The sequence below is a fragment of the Petromyzon marinus genome, chromosome 15 (genome assembly GCF_048934315.1).
Source record: "Petromyzon marinus isolate PM22_M1 ecotype Great Lakes invasive population chromosome 15, UKy_Petmar_22M1.pri1.0, whole genome shotgun sequence".
Lineage (NCBI taxonomy): Eukaryota > Metazoa > Chordata > Hyperoartia > Petromyzontiformes > Petromyzontidae > Petromyzon > Petromyzon marinus.
In genome coordinates, this window is record NC_133681.1 from 15,611,930 (window position 1) to 15,637,827 (window position 25,898).

A 25,898-nucleotide genomic window follows, 5' to 3' on the forward strand; every position below is an offset into this window, starting at 1 on the left:
CAATCAAGAACTGAAATGATTTATCAAATCTTTCCAATGATTGCTAAGATAGAATCCATCTTCTCGGTTGAAATTGTCTCTGTGTTTGTATATGTGGATAGCCTCATGAACGAATCTCTCATGGAAGCCAGATGGCTTACAAAGAACCTCCGTCTTGGAAAAGTCAATGGCATGTGAGCCTACTGAATTAGAACAATGATCTGCTACGGCCGAGGTGTTGGTCCTACCGTGTTTAAGGTCTGCTTTATGTTCACGAATGCGGTCCGAGATATGGCGTTTGGTTTCTCCAATGTAACTACTACCACAGAGGCAACTTAGTTTGTAGACACCAGGGTATTGTATGTCCGGAATCACATCTTTTACAGACGGAACCAGATCACGGATTTTATGTAATGTGTTGAAACGGACCTGGATCTTGTGTTTATTCAAGATTTTGGAGATCTTTTTTGTGATCCCAGCAATGTAGGGTAAAGTGATGGTTTTGAAAGGCTCCTCAAGAGGGTTCTTCTTCATGGTTTGAGTGATAGCTTTGCGGATTGTATAGTCGGAGTAACCATTAGCCCTAAGAGCTTGGTGTACGTGCTTGAGTTCACTGCTTATGTGTTCCTGGTCGGATATGCATTGGGCTCTATGATACAGAGTCTTGATGAGAGAATTCTTCTGTGATGGATGGTGGTGGGAATCCGGTTTCAGATAAGCATCCGTATGGGTAGCTTTCCTGTAGACAGAGTGGCTCATTGAACCATCAGGTCTCTTTTTAATTAGGACATCCAAAAAAGGTATCTTGCCATCTATTTCGACTTCCATGGTAAATCTGATGGCTGGGTGTATGGAATTGATGTGGTCGAAGAATTGGTCTAGAGCAGGCCGGCCATGTGGCCAGATGACAAAAGTGTCATCCACGTACCTCTTCCATAAGGTTGGGCGCAGAGTGGCAGTCTGGATGGCGTCAGTCTCAAATTTCTCCATGAAAATGTTAGCTATAACTGGAGAAAGGGGGGAGCCCATTGGGGTGCCCTCAGTTTGTTTGTAGAAAGTTCCATTCCAAATAAAGTATGTATTGGTTAAACAGTGTCTCACCAGGGGGGGTACCTCAGTGTTTAGTCCTTGATGAACCAAGTCTTCAATGATTGCAATGGTGTCAGGTACAGGAACCTTGGTGAATAAGGAAACTACATCAAAACTGACAAGCAGGTCGTCTGGGGACAGGGAAATACCCTTGATTGTTGATACCAGGTGAGTAGAATTTTGTACCGCAGAGGTGGTCTTTCCAGTGAAAGGACGCAGGATTTCAGACAAAAAACGAGCTAGTTTGTAGGTGGGGGAGCTGATAGTAGAGACTATGGGACGAAGAGGTGTATCAACTTTATGTATTTTTGGTAAGCCGTATAATCTTGGTGGCCTGGCAGCAGAAGGTTTCAACGAAAACTGTTTAGATTGATCAATTAATGCGGTTGAATCAGAAATTATTTTGTTGGTTTGTGTGACGAGGCTGTTGGTGGGATCTCTTTTTATTTTTGTATAACTACCATCGTCGAGTAATTCTTTAATTTTGTTGTTGTATTCTATTTTATCCATGATGACAGTAGCATTGCCTTTGTCAGCTGAGAGAACTACAATATCATTCCTCTTTTTTAATTTATATAATTCAAAACGCTCATCTTTGCTGAGGTTGCTAGCTGGCATCTTAGCGTTTTTGAGGGTTGCAGCGATTTCAGATCTTGCTACGTCTGCAGCGATGTGACCCAGGCCCCTGAGAGCAACGTCTACTTGGGCAATTATATCATTAACTGGTATGTGTTTAGGTGTGACTGCAAAGTTTAGACCTTTAGCTAAAACGGATTTCAGACCATCGGAAATAGAACTGTTACTGCGATTAATTACGACTTTATTAACGTCTAACTTTTTGGTGTGTGGGTCCGGTCTTTTGTTAAAGAGGAGGTTAAATTTGGAAATCAGGTTTTCCTTACATTTGGTCGACATAGTAGCAGCTGAAGAGGCAGTCATATTGTCTACATGTTCCCAATCCGATGTGGACATTATTGCCGTCAATGATAAGTGTGATTTGTAGAGTGTCTTGTCTAACTGATCTAGTTCTGTGCGTATAAGTCTGATTTTTTCTGAGATAAGAGCTAAGCTAGTTTTGAAAAGAATTCGTTTCGCATTAGAAGAAGTTACAGTAGCAGAGGTGAGTGTAAATGCGATTGGTATTACCCCAGAGTCGCGGCATCTCTTCAGGAAGGTGAGAGACTCGATCAGCTGAGCTTTCTTATCCCGGAGTTTGTTGAAGGATCTTAAAGTTATGTGAAAACCCTCCCCGTAGAGGCGATTAAATTTTGATTTAAAGCTTTCGTGACTGCAGTAATTCATATTCTTAGTTTTTTCGGTAAAGTCACGTTGAAGAGAAACAACAAAATAACAAAATATATATAAAACAATAAAAATTCTCACGACGTTTCGACCATAACTCAAACGGTCATCATCAGGTGTGTCGGTTTGCATAAATTTATTTTGAAAACGGCATATTTATTTATTTATATATATAAAAATAACGTTTGCGTCACGCGCAACGATTGGCTGTTTGCCAGGACTAGTCCATCTATTTTTTGGTTCCGTCTGTAAAAGATGTGATTCCGGACATACAATACCCTGGTGTCTACAAACTAAGTTGCCTCTGTGGTAGTAGTTACATTGGAGAAACCAAACGCCATATCTCGGACCGCATTCGTGAACATAAAGCAGACCTTAAACACGGTAGGACCAACACCTCGGCCGTAGCAGATCATTGTTCTAATTCAGTAGGCTCACATGCCATTGACTTTTCCAAGATGGAGGTTCTTTGTAAGCCATCTGGCTTCCATGAGAGATTCGTTCTTGAGGCTATCCACATATACAAACACAGAGACAATTTCAACCGAGAAGATGGATTCTATCTTAGCAATCATTGGAAAGATTTGATAAATCATTTCAGTTCTTGATTGATTGTTCACGCTTACAGTGGCTTTCAGACAGCATACATAAAAACAAATTTCGTCTCCCCCCTCCTTTTTTCAAAAAATAGATGGACTAGTCCTGGCAAACAGCCAATCGTTGCGCGTGACGCAAACGTTATTTATATATATATATATATAAATAAATAAATATGCCGTTTTCAAAATAAATTTATGCAAACCGACACACCTGATGATGACCGTTTGAGTTATGGTCGAAACGTCGTGAGAATTTTTATTGTTTTATATATATTTTGTTATTTTGTTGTTTCTCTTCAACGTGACTTTACCGAAAAAACTAAGAATATGAATTACTGCAGTCACGAAAGCTTTAAATCAAAATTTTACCGCAGGTTTGTTAAGAATTTCGCAACGATCGCGAAACCGCTCCATGCGTAAACAGCTAAAGGACATAAGTTCCATTGGAGCAAAGCGCAGCAGGATTCCTTTACCCAGATTTCTCTAAGACTTTCATCCTCGACACTCACGCTAGTGATACGGGCATAGGCGCCGTCTTGTCCCAGGTGATCGACGAAGTGCAGAGAATGGTGGCGTACGGCATCCGTGTTTTTTCCCCTACTGAGCAGAGGTATTGTGTTACACGCAGGGAGCTGCTTGCCATGGTCCACTTTATGCAGTTGTATTGTCCATATTTGTACAGCAGGGATTTCCTTGTCCGATCCGACCATGCTGCGCTTCAGTACTTTCTGCGTGTAGACCAACCCTCCAGCCAAATGGCCCGTTGGATGGAAATTTTGCAGTATAGAAAAGGGACCCGCCACGTTAACGCGGATGCGCTATCGCGCCTGCCACCACCCGACTAATGCAGGTGCATGACGGGCTCGTCACGGTGCGGGCCGTCATTGCGGACAGCCCCTGATACGGTCGCCGTAGCTGTTACGGGCCCGACAGGCGAGATGCACGCGCCGGACGATCGCATTTTGGGGCTCGACCTCAGTGAGTGGGGACGCCTACAGGTAGCGGATTCCTCCCTGTTCAGGTTGTGGCGCAGGGCTGCCCGGACGCCGAGATCAGTTGAACGCCCCTTTTAACAGCACATGGATAGACTCCTCTTGCGATGGGAGGTCGAGCTTCAAAGATTTTGTATTGTTGTGCCCATGAGCTTACGAGACAGACTTGTGCACAAGGTGCACAATAAATTGATGCATTTGGGAGTAAAGAAAACGGCGTTGACTTTAAATAGAGATTTCTATTGGCTGGGTATGGACAATGATTTGCACTTGTTCATTAAAGCTTGCCCTAAATGTGCATGTCGGAAGGCACCCACGCAACCATACAAGGTACCGCTGCAGTCCATAAACATTTCTCGGGTGAAAGAATTGGTGGCATTGGTCATTTTAGGTTCATTTCCTGTTACCCAGAGGAGGCACAAATATTTGCTGGTAGGGGTTGAGTATCTTACCCGGTGGCCGATGGCATGGCCATTTGTCGACCAGTCGGTGGCGTCCATAACCGAAGCCTTTCTGCAGGGGAATGTGCTGGAGAAGGATGCGCCAGAGCAGTTGCTCACTGACCAGGGTAAAAAAAAAAAATTCGAAGCTGTTAAAGGAGGTGTGTGACTCCCTCGGCACTAAAAATATTCGGACTTCCCCATACCACCCACAGAGGGGATGGTTGAGCATTTACATCGAACCTTGACATCCATGTTGTGTCAACAAGTTAATGCGGTGCAAGCCGACTGAGATCTACAAATCCCGAGCGTTCTGGCCGCCTACAGATTGGCCCCACATGCCTTGACGGGGTATTCACCCTTCTATCTGATGTATGGGCGGGAGCCTGAGGCCCCCACATTGGTGAAATTGGGCGTGCGCCCACCGGCTAAGGCGTTGGCTGTGCCGGTTTCCATGCAGGTCACCCTTGAGCGATTGAGGGAGGCTCATGAGGTCTCCATAAGAAATTTGGCATGGCGTTAGGCGGCCAACGAGCGCTTGCGGGGTACGCTACCTCCACGAGAACCGTAGCGAGGTGACAAGGTGTCGCTCCATTGCCCCATGGTGCCGGTGGGCACGTCACCCAAACTACATCGCCTGTGGCAAGGGCCGGTGGAGGTCGTTGATGTTCGTCGACCCCAGTACGTTGTATTCAATTCGGGCAACGCTGGTGGTATGTGCACCCATCACGGCTGAAGAAGTTTGAGCCGCCGATTCACGATGCGTCATCTCCCATCCCGAAACGGCCTGTCACGCCACCCCGGGCGGACGCGCCGCAGGAGCCTGGTTCCCTTTTGCCCACAGGATCGTGCCGACTAAGGCAAGGGGAGCCAACCGGCCAGCAATGGGAGTCCGGGTTGCTCATTTTGGCGCGACCGGGACCCACAAGAGGCTCACGGTTCATTGGGAAAGAGACGTGGCTCTCTGACGAGCGCTGAGCCGTCTCTTCCCCCGTCTGTGCGGGACCCGGTTCGTGGTGACGGACCGGCGGCGGGAACCTGCTCACGGAGGACTGTTTTTCATTGAGGAATGCGGGAGCGTTCAAAGAGACATACTGCATTGCACATACTTGTATATACACGCTTATTTATTGTCCTTAAATTGGTCTTGTTACTGTTGTGTTGTTATAACCTGTGTCACAGATTCGCGCGTTTTTTAGTTGTATATAATATTAGCCGGGACGGCTAGACTTATCATCACGGGGGGAGGGTGTGATGTAGTGGAGTAACGCATGTGGGGTTTGCAAACAGTGTGCATGCATGTGTGAGCCACAGACAGTGAGGTCACATCAGGGAGAACAGGTGCTGCGAGAGAAAGCAACGCCAGAGAGGATCAATTAAGATGCATAGCCGTGATTGGTTGGCTGCAGATGCAGGTGCTGAATAGTCGCCTCAGAGTCTGCAGATTGAGGTGATAGCAGCGGACGCCACGTGCGGGAGGCGACGGGAGCACGCCAGCTTAATTAGGGCGTTTAATGAGGATAAATACTGAACGGGTGAGGCAGGGAGTTGAGTTGGTTGGAGTGAAGAGAAGAGGGGAGACAAGAGAAGTCCGGGGCACCGCTCTCCACACCTCGTCCTCTCCAGCGGTGATGGCTGATCCCCCACTGGAGGCAAGGGCGCGGTTGGAAAAGTGAGGGCAGACAAGCTAGCAGTAGAGAGGCTAGCGGAATCCTAAGCGTGAATGCGCGAAGACTAGCAGTAGAGAGGCTAGCAGAGTATATAGCGGAAGGCTAGCAGTAGAGAAGCTAGCTGAGTGTATAGTGAGAGGTTAGCAGTAAAGAAGCTAGCGGTAGAGAAGCCAGCGGTAGAGAAGCTAGCAGAGTGTATAGTAATAGGCTAGCAGTGGAGAGGCTAGCAGAGTGTACGGTGGGAAGCTACCAGAGGGTGTAGTGATAGGCCAGCAGCGGAGAGAGCGAAGTGTGGCAGGCAGGCTAGCAGTAGAGAAGCTAAGAGAGCAGGCAAGCAGTAGAGAGGCTAGGAGAGAGAACAGGCTAGCAGTGGAGAGACTAGGAGAGAGTGAGAACAGGCTAGCAGTAGAGAGACTAGGAGAGAGAACAGGCTAGCAGTGGAGAGGCTGAGAGCGGAGCGAGTGAAGCAGGCGAGCAGCGCAAGCGGGAGAGTTGCGACGGAGTCACGTGGTGGTGGTGGTAGTAGTGGTGATGGTGGTGGAGGAGGTGGTGGTGGTACAGTTAGGGTGGTGGTGGTGGTGGTGTCGAACGCGAGTTCTGTTCAATAAAAAGTGACACAGGAGAAAAATAAGAAGTTGTCCGCGTGGATGCCACATCTATCGCCGAGGAATGACGATCGATGAGGACTGCGTGAGGAGTGGTGGCCGCTTGGGAGGCCTTCATCCAGCAGTTGACTGACTATGGCTGTCGATGATGATCACAATGATGAAGCCGCAAAGATGTCAAATGTAACTTGTAAACACATAGGCTTTCGCGACCAATATTATACATGAGGTTTTTGGGTTATATCGCGTCAATGTTTACTTGAACCTGCCACCACCCATTTAACTCAGTATACTCTCCAACACACCGGTGTGCTGTACTAGTAACAAATTGGCATGTTTTGTTTACGTGACAAACCTTACTAATTGGCTGTGTCGGGTGGTGGCAGGTTTAACGACACATTTATATTTATACGCGATCTAACCCCAAAAATATATATATTATGGGAAACATGTAAACGGTTGATGCCATTCCAGATTAATACGTTTCACATCCGTGTCATAATATATATACTGTATAAATAAACCATGCCGGATTCCAAATACCAGCGAGTTATGAGCATTCAGACGAAGCCTAAGACAGGAGGCTTTGCGTTTCTGAAATTGTTATGATTTGCTGTTTGCATTTGACTTGGAAGGCCACTCTTCACAATTCGTCACGCGTCACAATCGTGGCACAAGCGAGATATTTATTATCCTCCTGTGCTCTAGAAGCTTTGGTCAGGACTCTGCAAACTTGTACAGGTCTCTACAACTTGTACAGGTCTCTACAAATGTACAGGTCTCTACAACTTGTACCAGGTCTCTACAACTTGCACCAGGCCTCTACAACTTGTACCAGGTCTCTGCAACTTGTACAGGTCTCTACAACTTGTACCAGGCCTCTGCAACTTGTACCAGGCCTCTACAACTTGTACAGGTCTCTACAACTTGTACCAGGCCTCTGCAACTTGTACCAGGTCTCTGCAACTTGTACAGGTCTCTGCAACTTGTACAGGTCTCTACAACTTGTACATGTCTCTACAACTTGTACTGGTCTCTACAACTTGTACAGGTCTCTACAACTTGTACCAGACCTCTACAACTTGTACCAGACCTCTACAACTTGTACCAGGCCTCTACAACTTGTACAGGTCTCTACAACTTGTACCAGGTCTCTACAACTTGTACAGGTCTCTACAACTTTTACAGGTCTCTACAACTTGTACAGGTCTCTACAACTTGTACCAGGCCTCTACAACTTGTACCAGGTCTCTACAACTTGTACCAGGCCTCTGCAACTTGTACAGGTCTCTACAACTTGTACCAGGCCTCTGTAACTTGTATAGGTCTCTACAACTTGTACAGGTCTCTACAACTTGTACAGGTCTCTGCAACTTGTACAGGTCTCTACAACTTGCACCAGGCCTCTACAACTTGTACCAGGTCTCTGCAACTTGTACAGGTCTCTACAACTTGTACAGGTCTCTACAACTTGTACAGGTCTCTACAACTTGTACAGGTCTCTGTAACTTGTACAGGCCTCTGCAACTTGTACCAGGCCTCTACAACTTGTACCAGGCCTCTACAACTTGTACAGGTCTCTACAACTTGTACAGGTCTCTGCAACTTGTACAGGTCTCTACAACTTGTACCAGGTCTCTACAACTTGTACCAGGCCTCTACAACTTGTACAGGTCTCTGTAACTTGTACCAGGTCTCTACAACTTGTACAGGTCTCTGCAACTTGTACCAGGTCTCTGTAACTTGTACAGGCCTCTGCAACTTGTACAGGTCTCTACAACTTGTACAGGTCTCTACAACTTGTACAGGTCTCTGTAACTTGTACAGGCCTCTGCAACTTGTACCAGGCCTCTACAACTTGTACCAGGCCTCTACAACTTGTACAGGTCTCTGCAACTTGTACCAGGCCTCTACAACTTGTACAGGTCTCTACAACTTGTACCAGGTCTCTACAACTTGTACCAGGCCTCTGCAACTTGTACCAGGTCTCTGCAACTTGTACCAGGTCTCTGCAACTTGTACCAGGCCTCTGCAACTTGTACCAGGTCTCTGCAACTTGTACCAGGCCTCTGCAACTTGTACCAGGTCTCTACAACTTGTACCAGTCCTCTGCAACTTGTACCAGGTCTCTGCAACTTGTACCAGGTCTCTACAACTTGTACCAGTCCTCTGCAACTTGTACCAGTCCTCTGCAACTTGTACCAGTCCTCTGCAACTTGTACCAGGTGCAACGGCGTTGGCAATGACCAGAGACCAACATTACCGATCAAAATCTTTTGTTGACAGGAAGAAGAAAAAACAACTCGAGCAAGTGTAGGAATTTTTTTTTACAGGCAAAAGGTTGCTGCATGCGTTGTATGCTTACATTAAAAGCATCTGTTTAAAACTGTCCCGTTTATTTTATTGTATTCAACTGACGTTAAATAACGAAATCCTTCAGGAGAAAAAAAAATGCGAAGTGAGAGACACAAAGCAACTGGAAAGATGTGATTTGTGAGTTAAAAGTAGTCTTTGGTGAACATTTAAAAGTAAAATACAAGCTGATAAATAACGAAAACGACTAAGACTGACCCTGTAACAACAGCTCATTATGCACAAAATGTTTGCTAGCCAGTATTAAAATTAACAATGTACAAGTATAATACATCCTTAAAAGCATTTTATATCTACCATCAGATGTGTTGGTACGTAAAGGCAACATACACTTTGTAATGGATATATGCGCACACTATGTATTTGTTACATCATTGGTTCATATTTCCAAAGCGAGTATGTACAATAATATATGCACACATATACAGGACCAGTTGTGGAAACGGTGGAACAGTGGTTGGCACACCGCGCTTCCAATCCAGCAACCTCAGTTCGATTCCCAGCCACGAATACACATTAGTCAAAAGAAAACAAAATAATATTTGTATTCAACAGGTAAAGCCCACAGAGCTATTAAGCTCCATTTCAGAGGTGACCTGGCCACATCGGATAGCTCATGGAAGTGACATCACATGCAGGAATTTCTCGTAGCCAATTAATCTAAATAATCGAAATAATTAAATTTTCTCCACCGGTCCTGCCCACCCATCCATCCACTAACCCACTCACCAGCGTGGTGAGATATCGACAAATAACCCTTATGGCCGATACTGTTTCATTAGGCCTTAATCCAGCAGTGGATTTGACAGAGTGCTCCATTAATCTATTTATTTTATATTCATATATTTTTAATACATGAACAGCCACTGTTCGTTTTGCTTGTACATTATAAGTGATACTCAAATATTTCGGAACAGGTTGTTTGTTGTCCTTCGCCCGCACCTCCAATTAGCATGGTTGGCTACGTACCGTGCAAAAGTTCAAACATTCACACAAACTCACCATGTTTTGTTCTAAACAGTGTAAGCCTGGACATCAATTTGCGTGCCTTATCCACGGTTGAATTAATTTTGCAAGATTAAATTAAGGACAAACACACTGGAAAATGGACCGATTGCCCTTCACAAACACTGCTGCTAGTTCATATATTATGCAACTGCCGAATGTATTTTTGCTCGCGATGGTGCTATTGAACGTTTTACGTGGGGCATTTTCCATAACTGTATATCGCTTGGGTTTATAAAAACCTGAGTAATTTTTCAACACGCCTTTCATCACTTGACCCCGAAAATTTTGAATCCACGCGGAGTTGCTGATGGACAACAATTTGCCTGAACATGAAACAAAAAAAACACCTTCTAAATGAACTTGTTTCGTAAACAAAACGATGTGATCCATTTGTTTTGTTTGCATTGTGGCCATGACATTTTTCTATTGCTGCCCCACTGTGTTCCCACTCAACCATGGAATGTCCACGACTGAACGGTGGGAAAGGCATTGTTCGTGGTTCCAAAGGCAATTGTCGCGCGAGTCTTGGGCATCCCATTCCGAGCTTCTTCGCGCATTACTCCCCCGTTGGCGGAGCGCCCGTCCCACTTGTGTTCGATAAAAAATGAAACGACACGCGAGTTACATGAAATTACACCGTGTGGTGGTGCAATGTGCAGGTTTTACTCCAATCTTTTTCAAGACATCTGGCCAAAGTGGAACAGCAGGACAAAATACCCTCTATAGTTCCATTTCGTAGGAGGTCTTTCTGCCAGCAGTGACATGATCAAGCAATTGCAGGGCTGCACCTCCCCCCCCCCCTTATATCCACCTTTCACTCCACATAAAAGCATCTGCAAGGAACACACTTGCCGATCTTGAGATATATATATTTTTACTTCACCCATCCCGATCAGCATTTTCCTCTGTGGTTTGGCGCGTTGTTTAAATAAAAAAGATGCCAACACAGCGACGGTCGATGCAGAACACGGGTTTTTTTTTTGTATCATCGGAGCTAATCGTGGACGCGCACTCGTTAAATGAATCGTCGACAGAGAGGGTCCACCCCTCAACACCCCCCCGCCCCGTAACTGTGTGCGTTCGTGGGGCAGGCGGCTAGTCGGCCTTGCCACCACGATTGTCCTTTTCGCTGGCGTCTCCCGCCTTCCTAAGTGAGCCCTTGTCGATAGGGAGGGCGGGAGCTGGCGTCGACGCAAGGCTGGCGGCTTTGCTCTGGAGGTGCTTCTCTTGGTAAGCCAGCATCTCACCCAGCACCGTCTGGAACGTGCTCAAGGCTGCACAGAGGGCGGGCGTGCCGAAGCCGTGGGTAATGAGGCTGAAAATCACCGCGCCACGAGCGTTAACAACTTCTAACCACCCAGCAACGTCTTCGCCATCCTCATCACACCACACCAAAGACAAACATCATTCCCCCCCCCCCCCCCACCCTGCCGTGTAGCCTGCAACAGACTGTCAGGGCAAGTGCTATTAGCGAGCACCTATGAAGGCCGGCACAGCACACAAGGAGTTGGGTGGCCAGCACCACGCCCGGCCGCCTTTGTCTCCCAGTGGCGATGTTTTTACACACCGTACTAGGTACTCAATTGAGGCTCAGTCGACCTAGGGGAGGCCCAGGACCGGTTCAGATATTCCTCACTGATTTTGGCCGTGAGCAGGACTGGAACTTGGGTAGCCTGGTTCGTAGCGCAGCCCACTAACTGCTACACTACCGCTCCCCACACACCACAACCCCCACCACTCATAAAAACACTCGAAATGCAAACTCTTCACACTGGCGATCAAGCACACATCTCCCCGTCCAACCGTTCCCCGATTGTCGTATTCTCTTCATACAGATCAAGAAAAAAAAACACCAAACATCGTAACCGGTATTGGCCAAGTCTCCCAATGGTGAAAAACAATACCTGCAAATCAGTCGATTTGGGATTACAGATAGCAGCAACACACACCCGTTGAGTATCGATAGTAACAATTTGGTGTGCTACTTTACTGAGGGACTGTGTGTTGTCTTGGTGTGAGCGTTGGAACATTCCACGTGGCCACACGAAGTGGCTTTTCGTATTCGTTGTTTCTGGAGGAGCCCCGAGGGTAGAGATTCAACCTCCTGGCTCCGCCAATTGGGGTTTAGCCAGGAGACGTCATAGACGCCTGTCCCCCCGGGGCCTCCGGCACAAGCTTATTAGTTAGATATTTTAGACGTGGTTTAGTGGTACATTTTTGAAGGTGGAGGGGTTACCAGCCCCTCGCACCCGTCCAGAGCCCCTGTTTAGCCCCTGTGGTGGTCACAGACGCCATGAGGGGAGGAGCCAATCGGAATTGGCCCTCCCCCCACAGCATTGTCCACGGCAGAGTTGCCCGTCCGGCACCGCGAGGAGGTAGGGGGTTGTTTTGCCGGACCGGCTCCAGTTTAACAGCAGAGGTCTCACTCCTAATCAGTCGAGCGGCAATATATTTTCATCGGTTGCGTAACGCTGTGTGGAAGCTACCTGGTCTGTCGCTCCGCACTAAGCTTCAGGTCTTCTCGACCACGGTCATTCCCTCCCTTCTCTACGCTTGCGAAACGTGAACCCCCCTAATGGAACATCTTCGCCGGTTAGAAACATTTAGGCTAGCCTGCCTACGATCCATCCTGGGTTTAACCAGACTGGATTGTGTGAGGAGTTCACAAATCCTGGAAAGATCTGGGCAAGGTCCCATCGGTGAGCTCTTCCGGCAGGCAAGGCTGCGTTGGCTGGGTCATATAGCCCGCATGCCCAGCCACCGCATGCCAAAACAGCTTTTGTTCGGCCGGATCGAGGGGGCTAAACGGGTGCGGCACGGGCTAGAGAAGAGATGGAGTGATGTGGTACAGGAGGACGTGGAGCTTAGTGGACTTGCCGATGACTGGTACCAGCGGTGTCAAGATCGGCCTCTGTGGAGGAGGCTCGTGAAGGACGCTACTGGGCAGTTGGTGGCAGTCGCCCTCCAACAACAACGGAGGGCGGAGGAGCGACGCTCGCAACAACGAGCGGAGCGCCGGGTGGCTAAAGCACAGCAGGTTGGCACAGTAGGAGGCACAGGTGGTGCATCAGCCAGTCATCTCAGTCATCTTAGTCAGTCGACCCGTGGCACCTGGGTCTGCCCCGTGACCTCCTGCCAGCGGGCGTTCGACACTTCACGTGGCCTCAAGGTGCACACGGCCTGGCACAAGCGTCGTGGTGATGTCACCGCCACTTAGTGTCGAATGGCGGTTGTTGTTGCTGTCTTGGTGTGGCCTGTTGCTGTTGTTTTGTTGCCTTGCCCAAGCTTGCATTTGGTGTTGAAGGGTTGGCAGGAATTGATCTACTTATGCAATTAAGTACTAATAATATGTTTTGTTTCTTTATTTGAGTGAATTGCTTACCTTTTGTTTATGTTGCACTCCTATCGTATTTTGCATAGCTTGTTGTAACTTCCCAACCCACCCCGACTGGACGTCTGTGAAAAATAGCTTCATAGCTCATCGGATTCCTCCAAGATAAATAAAGATTCTGATTCTGAAAATCCACCCCCCCTCCCCCGACTGTGAAATACGTGGCAAGACCCTGCTGAAAAAAAAAAACGTTCACGTAGTATCTATTGAAAAGTATGATAAAGTCTTAAATAAGTATGTGTAATCTTGAGTCTATAACACCTTATGAGACCTCCTTTGCCAGTAACAAGATATAGAAATAGGTTTTTACCCTTTTAACTGGCACAAAAACTGACACCTTTATTCAAGGCATCATGTTTGCAATAACCACAACACAAGCAGTCAAAATGCAAACAAAAGAGACAACTCTGATAATAATATGCACTGTCCTTGAATTTGATTGGTCCACACCCGCCTTTTGGCGTCTTCTGGTCCAACACCAGTGGAGACTAGGCTCTAAGAAAAGCCGTCTTGGGTGTGGACCAATCAAATTCAAGGACAGTGCATATTATTGTCAGAGTTGTCTCTTTTGTTTGCATTTTGACTGCTTGTGTTGTGGTTATTGCAAACATGATGCCTTGAATAAAGGTGTCAGTTTTTGTGCCAGTTAAAAGGGTAAAAAACTATTTCTCTATAACACCTGCTATGCGTGGTGGTTGTCCACCCGGACACTGTCCGGGGTTTCATTCCTACTTTTGATGCAGAGTTATGGATGACATCGGGCACATTCCAGGGGATCTGGCCATAGGTGGTCACAGCTGCTACAGGCTGCTGGTGGTGGGGGGTGTTGTGGCCAGCAGAGCGCAGTGCATCAATATCCATAAAATTGTACTTCACTTCTACGCTCCTTCAATTCGCCAACCCGTACTGGCCAGTGCTGAGCTATGGGGCGGGCAACCTCCCCCCCCCACCCCCGTGACCCACATGGCATGGGCAGGAACCTCAAACGAAACGATAAACTTAACTATTTTTATTTTACCAAATATTTTACCGCACCTCTTGATTAGCACGGTTGGCTACGTACGGTGCGAAAGAAGTTCTCCATAAATTTTTACTTAATACTTTCGTGACTGCAGGAAATAATATTATTTGGTTCTTTCGGTAAAGTCACGGAGATAGCAAAATAATAACATGAATATAAATAATACAAATTAAATAAAAACCATGACGTTTCGATCGCGGTCGTCATCAGGAAAAGGGCTTTTCCTGCGAGGCTGCCCTTACCTGATGACGACCGCTTGTGTTGCAATCGAAACGTCATGGTTTTTATTTTATTTGTATTATTTTTATTCACTTAATTATTATTTTTCTATCTACGTGACTTTACCGAAAGAACCAAAGAAAATTAAGTTCTACATACATATGTAAGGCCCACTGAGCTGGAAAGCTCTTTTTCAGAAGAGACCTGGCCACAAATGATATCTCAACGAAGTGGCTTATCACGTGGACAAGTATAGCACGCAAATAGACTCTAAAATATGTTGATTCTAAATATGGAGGGGAAAAAAAAGGAGGATCCTGAGGAAAAAATCTACACGACCACGCCAACTCCAAATATACAGCAGGCGTCGGGGTCGGGATCGAGCCCAAAATCTTTATACCAGGCGGTGTAGTTAACATCTCACCACCATAGTATCCCAACCGACAGTGAACTGACTGGCCAAGAGGGCTGTACGTGTGCATGTACCTGAAGTGCGTGAGGTGACGCTGAACCTCTGGGTCCAGCACAGGTGTTGGCCGTGAGCTGCCAAGGGGAGAGCGGTCCTGGCTCAGGAAGTCCTGGAACTCCTTGCAGATCTGTCTGTCGAGCGCATGGTGGGGGGGAGGGCGGTATGGAGCACCACGGTACCTCAACACCTGGGCACACTCACAAGTGCGACCTTACAAGGTCCCACTCGTCACACAAAGTTCTTGCCACAAATCACAAATAGGCCACGATACCTTGCTGATCTCGTCAGAGAGCATGAACCATGGCGCGAGCTCCGGTCAGCCTCGCAGCAGTGGCTTCTGGCCAGCCATCGAACAAAGATGGTCACCGCATCGTGCGCGCTTTCAAATGTGCTTCTACGGCCGTCTGGAACGCTCTTCCTTTCGATATTAGGAAGCCACTGCAGCTATGCACTTTTAAATCATCTACATTTAAAACTAATTTATTTCAGAACTTATTTTTGTGTTTTGTTTGTTGTCCTTCCCCCACACCTCCGATTAAAACAGTTGGCTACACACGGTGCGAAGGAAGTTCAACATAAGTACATACATACCAGGAACCATCCTGGGAAAACCGGAATAGGTACCAACCCTAGGACACGGTCAAGTGAACGTATTGCATAGGGCATTAAGCTCTTTGCTTACTGGACACGTGACTATTCACTGCTCCGCGATTCAATTAAAGAGTGATGGCCAAATTCAGGAATCGCTTTGTTTATTTCGCAATCGTGGCGTGTGCATAATATGTAGCACGTGGGCGGGGGAATTATTTCCTTAATGAGGGGCGGATAGGACTGTCAAATACCTGGCTGCCACACTTTAGTCAACACCGTGATCACACCAAGACGGTACACACATTGTGTGATCACAACTACTTGAAAGACCCCAGCTGTCAAGGGCAATTGCCCTTCCTCAGAGAAGCGAAGAACAGCCATTGCTGCATACTTCAATATTAGGAAGCCACTGGAGCTATGCAACATTAAATCGAGTTAAAAACTAATTTCTTTAGAACACTTTTTCTGTGTTTAGGTTGTTCTTCCCGCGCACCTCCGATGATCATAATAGTTGGCTACATCGGTGCGAAATAAGTTCTACATACATACAACACTGGTGGTTGTTGTTAATGTTGTCGGAAGGAAGAGCGTTTCCAGATGGCCGCAGAAGCACGCCTGAAAGCACGTGATGCGGTGGCCATCTTTACTCTTTGTTTCTATTCGGTAAAGTCATGTAGGTAAATAATAAAACAACAATAATCACGACGTTTCGGCCACAACACAAGCGGCCTTCATCAGGTGAAGGGACGAGCCTGTCTGGAAGAGTATGGATCCTTGCAGTCACGAAAGCTTTAAATCTAGAAGTGGCCATCTTTGTTCGATGGCTAGCTAAAAGCCGCTGCTGCAAGGATGGCCAGAGTTCATGTGGTGATTTAGGTTCCTCAACGAGATCAGCCAGGTATTGTGGTTCAATTGTGACACGCGCCTTTCCCACAGAGCGCTGCTCACTTCATCAACAGCAGAGAAGATGACGCGGGCCGAGTGAATCCCCACAACAAGGATGTGAACTGCTACACTGACGCCAATCCAGGGTGGTGTTGTTGGGACCGCTGCTACTCATCATCTTGCATCGCTTACGTATCATCTTGTATCAGTAATTTCACTTATCATAAGTAATCTTTTACAGTGAGGGAAAAAAGTATTTGATCCCCTGCTGATTTTGTACGTTTGCCCACTGACAAAGAAATGATCAGTCTATAATTGTAATGGTAGGTTTGTTTGAACAGTGAGAGACAGAATAACAACAACAAAATACAGAAAAATTCATGTTAAAATTGATTTGCATTTTAATGAGGGAAATAAGTATTTGACCCCCTCTCAATCAGAAAGATTTCTGGCTCCCAGGTGTCTTTTATACAGGTAACGAGCTGAGATTAGGAGCACACTCTTAAAGGGAGTGCTCCTAATCTCAGCTTGTTACCTGTATAAAAGACACCTGTCCACAGAAGCAATCAATCAATCAGATTCCAAACTCTCCACCATGGCCAAGACCAAAGAGCTCTCCAAGGATGTCAGGGGTAAAATATTGTAGACCTACACAAGGCTGGAATGGGCTACAAGACCATTGCCAAGCAGCTTGGAGAGAAGGTGACAACAGTTGGTGCCATTATTCGCGAATGGAAGAAACACAAAAGAACTGTCAATCTCCCTCGGCCTGGGGCTCCATGCAAGATCTCACCTCATGGAGTAGCAATGATCATGAGAACGGTGATGAATCAGCCCAGAACTACATGGGAGGATCTTGTCAATGATCTCAAGGCAGCTGGGACCATAGTCACTAAGAAAACATTTGGTAACACACTACGCCGTGAAGGACTGAAATCCTGCAGCAAGGTCCCCCTGCTCAAGAAAGCACATAGACATGCCCGTCTGAAGTTTGCCAATTAACATCTGAATGATTCAGAGGACAACTGGGTGAAAGTGTTGTGGTCAGATGAGACCAAAATGGAGCTCTTTGGCATCAACTCAACTCGCCGTGTTTGGAGGAGGAGGAATGCTGCCTATGACCCCAAGAACACCATCCCCACCATCAAACATGGAGGTGGAAACATTACGCTTTGGGGGTGTTTTTCTGCTAAGGGGACAGGACAACTTCACCACATCAAAGGGACGATGGACGGGGCCAAATCGTACCGTCAAATCTTGGGTGAGAACCTCCTTCCCTCAGCCAGGGCATTGAAAATTGGTCGTGGATGGGTATTCCAGCATGACAATGACCCAACACACATGGCCAAGGCAACAAAGGAGTGGCTAAAGAAGAAGCACATTAAGGTCTCTGGAGTAGCCTGCCAGTCTCAAGACCTTAATCCCATAGAAAATCTGTGGAGATCTGAAGGTTCGAGTTGCCAAATGTCAGCCTCGAAACCTTAATGACTTGGAGAAGATCTGCAGAGAGGAGTGGGACAAAATCCCTCCTGAGATGTGTGCAAACCTGGTGGCCAACTACAAGAAACGTCTGACCTCTGTGATTGCCAACAAGGGTTTTGCCACCAAGTACTAAGTCATGTTTTGCAGAGGAGTCAAATACTTATTTCCCTCATTAAAATGCAAATCAATTTATAACATTTTTGACATGCGTTTTTCTGGATTTTCTTGTTGTTATTCTGTCTCTCATTGTTCAAAAAACCTACCATTAAAATTATAGGCTAATCATTTCTTTGTCAGTGGGCAAACGTACAAAATCAGCAGGGGATCAAATACGTTTTTCCCTCACTGTATGATTATCTAACTTATCATGATTATCTTACTTATGATTACGATTATTTTACTTATCATCTTGCATGATAATCACTTTGGCGAATGACCATATTGCGTGATAAATACATATAATCTTGTATCATCTTACTTGGTGGCGAGTATCATCTTACTTGGTGGTGAGTATCATCTTACTTAGTGGCAAGTATCATGTTACTTGGTGGTATCATCTTACTTGGTGGTATCATCTTACTTGGTGGCGAGTATCATCTTACTTGGTAGCGAGTATCATCTTACTTGGTGGTATCATCTTACTTGGTGGTATCATCTTACTTGGTGGCGAGTATCACCTTACTTGGTGGTATCATCTTACTTGGTGGTATCATCTTACTTGGTGGTAACATCTTACTTGGTGGTAACATCTTACTTGGTGGTATCATCTTACTTGGTAGCGAGTATCATCTTACTTGGTGGCGAGTATCATCTTACTTGGTGGTATCAACTTACTTGGTGGTATCATCTTACTTGGTAGCGAGTATCATCTTACTTAGTGGTATCATCTTACTTGGTAGCGAGTATCGTCTGACTTGGTAGTATCGTCTTACTTGGTGGTATCATCTTACTTGGTAGTGAGTATCATCTTACTTGGTGGCGAGTATCATCTTACTTGGTGGCGAGTATCATCTTACTTGGTGGTATCATCTTACTTGGTGGTGAGTATCATCTTACTTGGTGGTATCATCTTACTTGGTGGCGAGTATCATCTTACTTGGTGGTATCATCTTACTTGGTGGTGAGTATCATCTTACTTGGTGGCGAGTATCATCTTGCGTCGTGTCTGCTGCTCCTTGGGCTCCGCGTGCTGCTTCGCCAGGTGCTCGCCCACCGCCTTGCCGGGGAACTCCGTCTCGCATGTGTAGCCAAAGTCACGCGCCAGGTGAAGGGCCTCGCCTGTGAGAGAGCGGACGACAAAGACAACCGCCCCCCCGGTAGGTGCCTCACTTCTCCCAACCAGCTTAAAAGTCGCTACGAATCTTAACATCGTTCATTGAAGCTCTGTCGTCCCGACAGGTCTGTTCCTTTCACCTGAAGACGGCCGCTTGCGTTGTGGGCGAAACGTCGTGAGAATTTTATTGTGTTATTTTATTATTTTATTCTCATTCTACGTGACTTTACCGAAATAACCAAAGAAGATTAATCCTTTTTATACAATCACTGATCCTAATAAATTGACAATGCCCTGGTCAATTGTCCTAATTCAGGCCTCCCAGAGTTGTGTGTTTTAAAACAAAAGAGCATCAAGTTAATTATCTTATTCGGGAAAGGCAATAGCGTTAAATTGCATCGACAGTTTAAACTCGTCATAGCGTATTAAGGTGAACTCAACACTTTGGCAAAACATTTAAAACGAAAAACAAGAAAACAAATCCAATCATACAGCTTACAGAGTATTACACTTGTAATGAATCACTGCCCTAATTGGCAACACAGTACGGTATTGTCATCATCACACGGTTAATACATAAACTGATTAGACTGGGGCTACATTCGAAACTAGGGAGTTATACATTATTGTGGAAGAAGAGAAAGACGTTGGAGGTGAATAATTGCGGTGTCATCATTTCGCACGGAATTTCGGAGACATTTCTCGTTCACATGTCTAATGTTTCTCATACATTACCGAAGGATCATCTCAACTAGCTACATTAGTTTTAGCACAAACACATCATATCTGATAGAATGACATGCTTTATTAATGTATATTTTAATGACAGTGCACTCGTACTAATCTCGTTGCGTGTACAAAAAAAATGCAGTAAATGAATTTTTAGCTCATAAAAGTGTGGTGAAGTATGGTCAACCATCTTGTACCATTCCCATTCTGTTGTCATGTGCAGCACTGCTATCGACTTTATTGAGGGCGATATTGGCATGTAAAATAATGATTGATTGGATTGACAAAGGGCTGAAAATTTGTTAATTACCAATTCCATTGTTCTTAAAAAGCGCACGGTGCTCTATTCACTGTTGGTGCAATGTATGCAATTGCTGTGCATGTCAGAGATTAGTGTGGTGTGTGTGGGGGCAAGGCTGAATTATGGACCGGGCTAGTGGGGCCAGTGCCCCGGGGCCTCGGGCTGGCAGGGGGCCTCCAAGCCTCAGGCCGTGCGCGGTGCGTGGCCCAAGACTTCCTAAGGAAGTTGAACGCCGGGGCCCTCAGTACGCACAGCGCAAGCTGACCACATGGCCCCTGGGTGCTTATAGCGTGAGCTCACCACTAGGGCCCCCCAGACCACTGGGTGCTTACAGTGTGAGGGCCCCCCAGACCCCTTGGTGTTTAAAACGTGAGCTGACCATTACTGCGCCCCTGACCCCTCGGCGCTTACAATGTGAGGGCCCTTGGTGCTTAAAGCGTGAGTTGACCACTAGGGCCACCAGGCCCCTGGGTGCACACATCGAGCGTAACACACCTAGGCCCCTTGGTACATACAGTGCATGCTTAAAACGAGAGCCTCTCGGAGAGTACAGTGCTTCTGTACAACTGAGCCACTGGTTGGCATGCTACAATATATTGTGACATGATACAATATTCGATTTGGTGCTTTCGTGACTACAGGAATTAATCTTTGGTTTTTTCGGTAAAGTCACGTAGAAATAAGTCCCTCCATCTCTGGCTATTTAAGGCCTTGGTACAAAGCTGCTTTGCCTCTTAACTGTGTGTGTGTCTCCCCTCATAGGTCTCTCTACGGTATGTATTCTATCACTATCTTAAATTTCACACTCAACTTACAATTTAACAATCTTTGAAATAGCGTATTCAACCAGACCATGCGTTAATTGTGTTTTAACCGACCGTCTGTGTTGCTTTACATAGTTTCTAAATTTTGCTAAACCCTGTTTGATTTAGTGTGATGCTCCGTCTCTCTGTATCCCCTGGTATATCTGTGTTAATTCCCTCTATTTAAGGTTTGTATATATATCTGCGGTTATGTGTTTCCTCTACTTGATGATGATTGATTGTGTTGCAATCGAAACGTCATATATTTTGTAATTTTATTTTTTATTATTTCTACGTGACTTTACCGAAAAAAACAAAGATTAAGTCCTGCAGTCACGAAAGCACCAAATCGAATATTGTATCATGTCACAATATATCCAGACTGCCACTCTACGCCCGACCTTATGGAAGAGGTATGTGGATGACACCTTTGTCATCTGGCCACATGGCCGACCTGCTCTAGACCAATTCCTCGACCACATCAATTCCATACACCCAGCCATCAGATTTACCATGGTGGTCGAAAAAGAAGGCATGCTACCCTTTTAGGATATCTTAATTAAAAGGAGACCTGATGGTTCAATGAGCCACTCTGTCTACAGGAAAGCTACCCATACGGATGCTTACTTAACACCGGATTCCCACCACCATCCATTTCAGAAAAACTCCCTCATAAAGACTCTATACCATAGAGCCCAATGCATTTCCGACGAGGATCACATTGCCAGTGAACTCAAACACATACACCAAGCTCTGAAGGCTAATGGTTACTCCGACTACACAATCCGCAAAGCCATCACTCCAGTCATGAAGAAGGATCCTCTGAGGAGCCATTCAAAACCATCACCTTCCCCTACATTGCGGGGGTCACAAAAAAGATCTCCAAAATCCTGAATAAACACAAGATCCAGGTCCGATTCAACACAGTACATACAATCCGTGATCTGGTTCCATCTGTAAAAGATGTGGTTCCAGACATACAGTACCCGGGCGTTTACAAACTACTGTGCCTCTGTGGTAGCAGCTACATTGGAGAAACCAGACTTAAACACAGTAGGAATAACTCCTCAGCCGTGGCAGATCACTGTTATAATTCAGTGGGCTCACATTACATTGACTTCTCCAAGACGGAGGTTCTTTGCAAGCCATCGTTCATGAGGCCATCCACATATACAAGCACAGAGACAATTTCAACCAAGAAGATGGATTCTGGCTTAGTAACCATTGGAAAGATGTTATAAACCATTTCGGTTCTTAATTGATTGTATTTTATGGTGACCTTCAGACCGCAGCCCTTTCGCTGGCATGGCCTCTTAATACCTCTCACACCACGGTTAATGATATGGTTTATAACACGTAGTATAACAATAGTATAACATTGTAATGTTTAACATAACTCATAAGGCAATATATAGCATCATAATTGCATAGTGAATATACAGTAGTGTGGTATATAGTTGGGTTCATAGAATAAGACAGGGTAATGTTACAAGTCTAATATTTTATAGTCTAAAGTATAGGGTAGTGTAAAGTAACGCATTGTATAATTCAAAGGTGGAATTTGTCTATGGATATGTTATACCATGTAGTTTAGATTGGAAGGTATAATCATGTATTATATAGTTGTCCAGTTTATAGCATAGTCATAATGCAACTCAGGACACAGCAGCGCACCTTGGCTGTTTCTCTTGTTTTTCTTTTTTCCTTTTTTTGTCTGTTCCCAGCCCCCTCCCTCCTCCGCTCCAGAGGTGGGGCTGGTAACATGCTAATTCATATGTTAACTCCGCCCACACAGCTTAAAAGACGCGGTCCTTGCTTGACAGCGTTCATTCAAGCTCTGTCTTCTGGACGTGGCCTATGTGCATAGTCTCCACCAAATTATTTAACTAACTTATCAGAAACCTTTGTTGGTTGTTCATCCAATGAAAAAAAGTTATCTTTTGAATTTCAAGCAACATAATTATCTTTGTGTCAGGCAGGTATATAAGACATTTCTTGGGAGCAAAAGCCACAGACAGATTCCTGTTTTCTTGCTTGGTACACCACAGTTATATATTCACAGACTTGTTTTCATCTTTTTATAAAGCAACAGCCTATTTAAAGGCTACTTCAACAATCCCTCCTAAGGGCTATTTTCTAACAAGCCTTTTTAACGGGTTAGGGTTATTTTTTTTCATGTGCTTTTCTATGTCTTTATTTTATCTACTCAAAGCTGTCTTTAGGTAAAAGTAGGCTATAAAATACTACCACTTGATTGTATTTTCCAAGAACAGTATTTGAAGGGTGTTGTCGTTATTAATAAATATTAATTCAATTATTATTTAATAAGAATTGAGATATGCTATAAATATATTCATATAAATGGCATACTAGTTCTGAAATAAGGACCACAAACGTTGGAATAGCGGTGCTTCCAAAAGGAAAGCCAAAAAAGAAAAGGAGGCAAGAGAGGCAGTTTTGCTTCAAAGTGTTCCACTCATTGCCAACTTCTTTCAAAAACCCTCTGATAGTAATGATGACAGCAGCAGCACTATTGTCAGCTGTGAGGAAGGAACTCGCACTAGTTGAGTTTCCAGTAATGTTGTCACTCCCCCAGAGCCATCCCTTGGAGGTGAACCCTCAACAGCTAATGGTATACAAGAACCATCATTTACACCTCAGGAGCAGTTGGGCAGTTCACAAGAATCAAATCAGCAACCAAGCCATTCCTGGTGCTATAAGGTCACTGACCCTGCATTATGGCAAGGCACTTCCAGTGACATTGTTAAGTCAGTGCTTATTGAAAGAGAAGTCCCCTTCCAAAATTGCCGTGAAAAATACCCAGCTTCAGTCTGAGATAGAGCGCTTGGTGGAGAGACTAGAAGTTTCAGCAATAATCTCCTGAACTGTATATTGCCAAATGGGCAGGTTTCTAGACAGTGGCTACTGTACTCACCCTCAACAAGTTGTGTGTACTGTTTTGCATGCAAACTGTTCTCCAGCAAGTTCGGTGGCTTTAGTCAGGGGTTTAGTGACTGGAAGCACTCTGAAAGAATAGGGGAACACGAAAACAGTGCAGAACACAGATCATGCATGCTTGCTTTGCACCAGCGGACAAAGGGCAGTGCTATAGATGCAGATCTCATGCAGCAACTTGATGGGGAACGTAAATACTGGAGGGACATTTTGAAAAGAGTTGCAGCAGTGATCAAGTTCTTGGGTGAAAGAGGAGTTGCATTTAGGAGAGATGATGAACGGTTTGGGTCAACCCATAACGGTTATTTCCTTGCCATCCTAGAATTGCTATCACAATTTGACCCATTCTTAGCTGAACATATTAAAACGTTTGGCGGAAAAGGGAGAGGCACAGTGTCCTATTTGTCATCGACAATGTGAATAATTAATTGAGCTAATGGGTAAGAAAACTCACCAAACAATAGCAGATGAGATTTCATCCACCCCTGACCTGTCACATGCGGACCAATTGACGTTCATATTCCAGTTTGTTAACAGCAGCGGGAATGTGGTGAAGCGATTCCTGGGCTTTGAGCCAATTGAGAGCCACACTGGTCAAAGTTTAGCAGACTTTGTGACTTTGATGGTGGAGGGCCTTGGGTTGGACCTCTCAAACTGTAGAGGTCAGCCATATGACAATGCAAGCAACATGTCAGGAAAATACAATGGGCTACAGATCCACCTGAAACAAAAACCCCTCTGATAGAGTCTGTGCCGTGCGCAGCGCATTCACTTAACGTAGTTGGTGTTTATACTCTTTGGTTCTTTCGGTAAAGTCACGTAGGTAAAAAATAAAATAAAGTTAATCAAATCACGACTTTTCGGAAGCAACAAAAGCCTCCGTCATCAGGTGGGATAGTCACAGCAAGAAGTAATTTGCTGTAGTGGACAAGAGCTGCTCGTAACAAGGACACTGTATAAGGCGAGAGGGGGGGGGGAGGAGCCAGAGGGGAGAGAAGTAGAGGGCGGGGAGGGGGGGGATCTGGAGTAGGGGAGGGCGGGGTGAGCATCAGCCACCTGGTACGCAACACGGCTGGTGTGAACAATGCCGGAGCTGGGAGAGATGCCGAGGCCGGGGGACACGGTGTGGAGTAGGGGGAGGGGGGGTTCAGCCACCTGGTCAACGACACCACCGGTGTGACACAATGTCGGAGTGGTGCACTGAGCGGGTCTGGGGGGTGGAGTACAGTGTTGAAGAGACTAGAGATACGGGTATGAAAGAAAATATAATATATAAGGCAAGAGGGGGGGGGGAGAAACGTCGTGATTTGATTAACTTCATTTTATTTTTTACCTACGTGACTTTACCGAAAGAACAAAACAGTATGGATCATTAGTCACGAAAACTTCAAATCTAGAAGTAGTTGGTGTTAACACCTTAGACGGCAGTAGCCCAGAGGATGACGAGTTTTTTTTTTTTAACATGTTGCAGTCACTGTACACATTTTGCTCTTCATCCACACACAGATGGGGGAAAGTCTTTCGGAAGACAGACGTCAGACTGACATTAAAATCGCTGTCCAGTACTCGGTGGAGTGCTCGGACAGAATCAACCAAGGCACTGTGGAGAAATTACACCCACATTCGAGAGGCCTTCGGTGGTATGTGCAATGATGATAATGAGAAAAGAGATACTCGAATTGAGGCCGCTGGACTACATGCTGAATTGGACACATTAGATAT

At 45.6% G+C, this 25,898-nt stretch overlaps 1 protein-coding gene across 3 annotated transcripts in view; it reads right to left on the reverse strand.

Moving 5' to 3' along the window:
- Positions 1 to 2,920: 2,920 nt before the first annotated feature.
- Positions 2,921 to 25,898, reverse strand: part of TFAP2D (transcription factor AP-2 delta) — a 61,018-nt gene continuing 38,040 nt past the window's right edge. Inside the window, exons 6-8 of one of the 3 annotated variants that reach the window (XM_076067329.1) lie at positions 19,252 to 19,393; positions 15,175 to 15,288; positions 2,921 to 4,520 (exon numbers count right to left, since the gene is read on the reverse strand). In XM_076067329.1, the coding sequence (XP_075923444.1) occupies positions 4,355 to 4,520; positions 15,175 to 15,288; positions 19,252 to 19,393 (422 nt within the window). In that variant the 3' untranslated portion in view covers positions 2,921 to 4,354. Of the gene's footprint in view, positions 4,521 to 5,510; positions 11,373 to 15,174; positions 15,289 to 19,251; positions 19,394 to 25,898 lie in introns of those variants that run through there. The other 2 variants (XM_032955006.2, XM_032955009.2) reach the window with 2 other exon arrangements.